The sequence below is a fragment of the Echinops telfairi genome, unplaced genomic scaffold (genome assembly GCF_000313985.2).
Source record: "Echinops telfairi isolate 266 unplaced genomic scaffold, ASM31398v2 ScPeMD7_3533;HRSCAF=4204_1, whole genome shotgun sequence".
NCBI lineage: Eukaryota > Metazoa > Chordata > Mammalia > Afrosoricida > Tenrecidae > Echinops > Echinops telfairi.
In genome coordinates this window covers 22388683-22393841 of record NW_022107432.1, presented here as the reverse complement: position 1 = coordinate 22393841, position 5159 = coordinate 22388683, and the positions used below count along the sequence as shown (strand labels likewise).

Here is a 5159-nt window from a genome sequence, read left to right as displayed (position 1 = left end):
GAGGCAGAGCCGGGAGTGTGGCCTGAGTTTATTTGGCTCCTAAGTCCCCATAAGGTCCTTCTTCCTTGCAAAGATTGAGAGAGAGAGAGAAGAAAGGAGAAAGAGACATGGCCAGAACCAGGAAACTGAGGGGGCTCTGGTAGCCTAGTGGATTGTGCATTGGGCTGCTGCCTGCAAGGTCAGTAGTTCAAAACCACCAACCGTTCCCCAGTTCAACTCTGTCCTATGGGATTTCTATAAGTCAGAATCAACTTGATGACAGTGAGCTGGAGCTTTTTGAGCCCAATCTCTCCCCCTGGATTCAATAGGTGCTTAGGTGGTTCCGCCCCTGCCCTGCCCTCTCCCTCCTCAGGAGGGGCTCTGCCTCCTCCTCCAGCAGCCCCACACTTAGCTGCCTACACCTTCCCGCAGGCCAGCTTCTCCCTGCATGTGGAGGTGACAGGACATCAGGACAAAGCACATCTGTTGTGCCTTGGGTCCAATCAGTGCCTCCTTTGTCTGGGGCCACTGCTGGCTGCTCCTGTTCTTCTCCACCCCCACCCTTCCCCTCCCTCCCCTCACCCCCCACCTGGAACACCTTGCCTTTGGAGCAGCCTTCCTCCTTGGCACCCTCAGACCAGACTTCAGAGCCACCCACCGTGGCCACTTGGGCCTTGAGGTGGGCCCCTCTAGTCAAGGTCTGAAGGGGCCCTCAAGAGGGTTTCAGGAGGACTTGTCCGGCCTCTTGGCTGCTCTCTCTTGCCCTCCCTGCTCCCCACCCCCCACAATTGCTGAGTGACCTTGGACATCTCTGCCCACTCTTTGTGCCTTTGGGAGAGTCGGGGGTGGTGGTGGTGGTGGGGAGAGTATCCCCTAATGCTCCTTGCCCTACAGCAACCTGAGGGGAAGGATCAGGGGAATTAAATTTGCCGGAGGGGATTAAACCCCGTGGGAAGAGAGGACACTACAGAAACACGGTGTGGCCCTAGTGTTGCCGTTTTGTGTTTCTGGTTCTGTGTAGTTCTTGTTCCCAGGTGAGCAAGGCTTTCAATTCCATGACAATGTGGGCCCTCGCTGGCCCACGACGGGATGTCATGGTGAAGGCTGGTGACGCTGGGGGAGGGGACCTCCTCGAGTCAAACTTTTCTCTGGGTCACTGCCAGGTAGCGCCCCAAGCCATCTGAGGATGAGGTGACAGGCCCACCCCATTGGAGAAGGGTGCTCACAGAGCCCCAGGCCAGGCTGCAGCCCAGCTCCCATATTCTGGTGACTCTGCTTCTCACCATGCACCTGCCATCCCTGGGCTGGCTCTCCACAGGGCAGTTGTAACAAACCTTGGCTTTTGCAGCCCTGGCTCCATGGAGGAGAGCCCCGGGACTGTGAAGGATAGTGTTTTCCTTCTCTCTAGTTCTTCCTTGGGATGCCTGTAAAGCAAATCCAATTCACGGCCATCAAGTCAAAACAGACTCAGGGAGATCCTATAGGACAGGGGATAGGTGTCCCAGTGGGTTTCCGAGACTGTAACCCTTTACAGGAGTAGAAAGTTCCGCCTTTCTCCCGAGGAGTGACGGCTGGTGGTTTTGAACTGCTTACCTTGCCGCTAGCAGCCCAACATCCAATGCCTGTCACTCCCTCCTCACTTCAGGGTCCTTTACCCGGCACACTGCATCTGAGATGAGAAGATGGGAGGGGCCAGAGGAAGCCTGGAGCCTCTGTTTTGGGCTCAGCCTGCACCAGATGAGGGAAGGGGAAAGGGTCTCTGTGTAGGGGCTCACCCCTTGTGCTTGGGGGCTAGATGCAGACCCAAGTGGACCAGGAGGATGTGTAGTGGCTTTCCCTTCCCGTCTCTACTTTGCAGCTAGCTTGTAGCTGGGAACCCTGGCCGGGTGGGGACAAATGCCCAGGAGGGGACCCAGGGCCAGGAAACACATTTACTAGCTGTGAAAAGACCTTGTCCCCGGCTGCTGAGGTCCTGCCAGGCGGGGAGATGGGACTGGAGGCACACACGAAGAGAAGGGTGGGATGAGGTGGGCGGGAGCCAGCCCTCACTAGAACTGGGGTACCTCATGCGGAGCCAGGGGCTGGCTCGGTAACTCTCCTGGGTGATTGTGGTCAAACCTAGGGAGGGTGCCGCCTTCCCACCCACTCTCCCTCCCTTGGAGAGCCTACACGCGCCCTGAGCCAGGCCTCCTGAAGCTCTGGGCCCCGGAGGAGTAGGCTGCTCCTGCTCTTCTCCAGGGGACCCTAGGGGCAGTGGGGCCAAAGTCCAAGTGGGGGTTTTGCCAGGGTGGTCTCTCAGTGGGAGGGCAGAGTGGAAGCCCTGGGGGAGCATATGGAGGCATGGAGAGTTGGGAAGTGGGAGGAGAAGGGTATTTGGACGAAGGGAAGGAACGAAGGGATAAAGAATTACTGGGAAGAGCAGAGAGAGGCTATGAGCTGGGCGGCGAGCAGCCCAGGGGACCTGGGGGTTGGTGGTGGTGGACTAAGGAGACATCCCTAAGTCTGTTCAGAGGTTAGCTGTGCGCCCCGTGGGCTGGGCTGGCAGAAAGGAACCTTGGCCCCCAGCCTGGTGGGAGCTCCTGTAGCTGGCCTACAGACGCTGCAGTGTTGGTGGGTAGGCTTGAATCATCACTCAGGCCCTTGCCTGCATCTGCCCCCACCAGCACCCCTGGCAACATCTGGGGAGGGGGTGGCGAGTAGGAACAAGGGCCTCTCTCTGCCCAGATGCCTCTCCCTGTGGGCTCTGCCAGACTCCACGGTGCATACGTGGGCTCCATCAGGTCCTCGTCCCTCGCCCCTCCCTGCCACTGGATGACCCTGGAAAGACAAGGCTTTCGCGCGCTCTCTGAGCAAGGAGACCTTGCCAAATTCTTCTTCCAGGGAAACCTCCCTAACGGTTCTGGAAGGACCCCATAGCTGTATCTGAGGTCGGCCAGCCAAATAAGGCTTCCGGATGGACGTACGATCCCCGCGACGTCCAGCACTGGGCTCTCTGTGCATAGGGTCATTCGAAGAATGCGACTGTTGAGGAGGTCAGAGACTGCCTCCACTCTTCCCCAGGACCCGTTCCCGCGGGAGCCAGAGCGCGGCGTTCAGACGGCAGCCACTAGGGGGCGCTCGGCCACCGCAGGGAAGCGCTGGCTGCGAGCTGCGAACTTGGAGCAACGTATGCGTGCGAGGACGGGTGTGAGTGTCCATGTGCGTGTGTGCGTGAGTTTGCATGTGCGCGCGCGCAGAAGATGAGCGTGTTGGAGGGGAGAGAAGGTCAAGGGTTACTCCAGGATTTCCAATGAAATCCATGTCCCTCTCCCCACGGGTCCCTGGGATTCCCACTCCAAGGCGCCCAGCTAAGAGAGGATGAGAACCGGGGCCCTGTCCGCACATAACCTCACTTTCTTGTCCCCTCCTCCCGAATGCTACCCCCCCCCCCCCCCCCGGAAGCGGTGTCTCTGGGTGGAGTTTGGGGGGGAACGACTGGGCAGTCTCCAGGCCGTGAAGTCCGGTGGGAGAGCTCGCTCGGGACGGGGGTCCGGCGGTGCCTAGGAATCCCCCGGGGAAGGGCGAGCCCGGGCAGCACGTTACCAGCGTCCAGAGCCAGAGGGGCGGAAGCCGGGGAGCCCAGTCGCCGCCCCGGGGCGGGGCGGGGCGGGGCCAGCGGGTTTTTTTTTTAATCGCTGCTAGCGGTGGAGAGCGCAGAGGGCTGGGGCCGCAGGACTGCTAAGAGGTAGCAGCGGCGCTCGGCGGCGGGGAGACTCGGCTGCGAGGCGGACGGACCCGCGAGGCGACCGCGCAGGGGCCTCCGCACTGGAATCTGAGACCCGTTTACCTGGGGTGTACGCCCCCCCTGGCTGCTGCTGCTTTCGTTATTTTTTTTCTTAGACATTTTGAAAAGCCGTATTCCTTCCCGGTTTAATTTATTTTTGCTTCCCATTCCTCACTTAAATCGGGCCGACGGTTTGGGGGTTTGCGCCTCCACTCTCTATCACTTCGGATTTTGGACACCAGCGCGGAGAGGTAGCCAGAACGCCAGAGAGAAGTCGAGGGAGAGGAGAAAGAGAGAGAGAGAGAGAGAGAGAGAGAGAGAGAGAGAGAGAGAGTCAGTCTGAGTGCACGAGCCAGCGACAGGGGCAGAGTGAGTGACCTGCTTTTTTGGGGGTGACCGCCGGAGCGCGGCTTGCGCCCTCCCCCTCCGGATCCCGCATCGTACCAGCCGCGCTGACGGACAGACAGACAGACACCGCCCCCCGCCCCAGCGCCCACCTCCTCTCCGGCCGACTGTCGACGGCGGACGCGGCGGCGAGCCGCGAGCTGGAGCCGGAGCCCGCGCTCGGAGGCGGGCTGGAGGGGGTCGGGGCTCCCGGGGCTGCGCTGAAACTTTTCGTCCAACTTCTGGGCTGTTCTCGCTCCGGAGGAGCTGTGGTCCGTGCCGGCGAAGCCGAGCCGAGCGAAGCCGGGAGAAGTGCTAGTGCGGGCCGGGAGGAGCCGCAGCCCGAGGAGGGGGAGGAGGAAGAAAAGAAGGAAGAGGTGGAGGAGAGGGGGCCGCGGCGACTCGGAGCTCGCAAGCCGGGCTCATGGACGGGTGAGGCGGCCGTGTGCGAAGACAGTGCCACCGTCGCGCGCGCTCCCCAGGCCCCGGCCAGGGCCTTGGTGCCAGAAGGAAGAGGAGACCGCCGAGGCGCGGAGGAGAGCGGGCCGCCCCGCAGTCCGAGCCGGAAAGGCTGCGCGAGCCGTGTGGGTTCTAGCCGGACCTCCGAAACCATGAACTTTCTGCTCTCGTGGGTGCACTGGACCCTCGCTTTGCTGCTCTACCTCCACCATGCCAAGGTAAGCGGCCGTGCCCGCCCGGTGCCGCGGGCCGCTGCAAGCACCTCTCCCGGCTGGGGACGTGCGTGCGAGCGAGCGAGCGAGGGCGCGCGCGCGTGGGGGGATCCGTGGCCCACGCGGGTCTGCGGGCACCGGGCGCACGGCATCCCCCTGGATCGTCGCGCGTGTCGGGGGACGCTGGCTAGGTGGGAGGGCACTAGGAGAAAGTCTCGCCGCCCACGCGGGCCCTGCCCACCCACCAGAGTCACCGCGCGTACGATCTGGGCCGACCGGCGGAGGGCGGGAGCCGGAGGAGGAGGCCGAGGGGGCTGGACTTGCGTTGCCGCCGGCGGCTGAAGTTTGCTCTCGGCCGCGGG

General features: G+C 62.3%; 1 protein-coding gene across 1 annotated transcript in view; it reads left to right on the top strand.

The window, feature by feature from the left end:
• Positions 1-4128: 4128 nt before the first annotated feature.
• Positions 4129-5159, top strand: part of VEGFA (vascular endothelial growth factor A) — a gene marked incomplete at its 5' end in the record, with an annotated part of 15536 nt that continues 14505 nt past the window's right edge. Inside the window, one exon of the mRNA XM_004710870.2 lies at positions 4129-4803. Within this exon, the coding sequence (XP_004710927.2) occupies positions 4129-4803 (675 nt within the window). The remainder of the gene's footprint in view (positions 4804-5159) is intronic.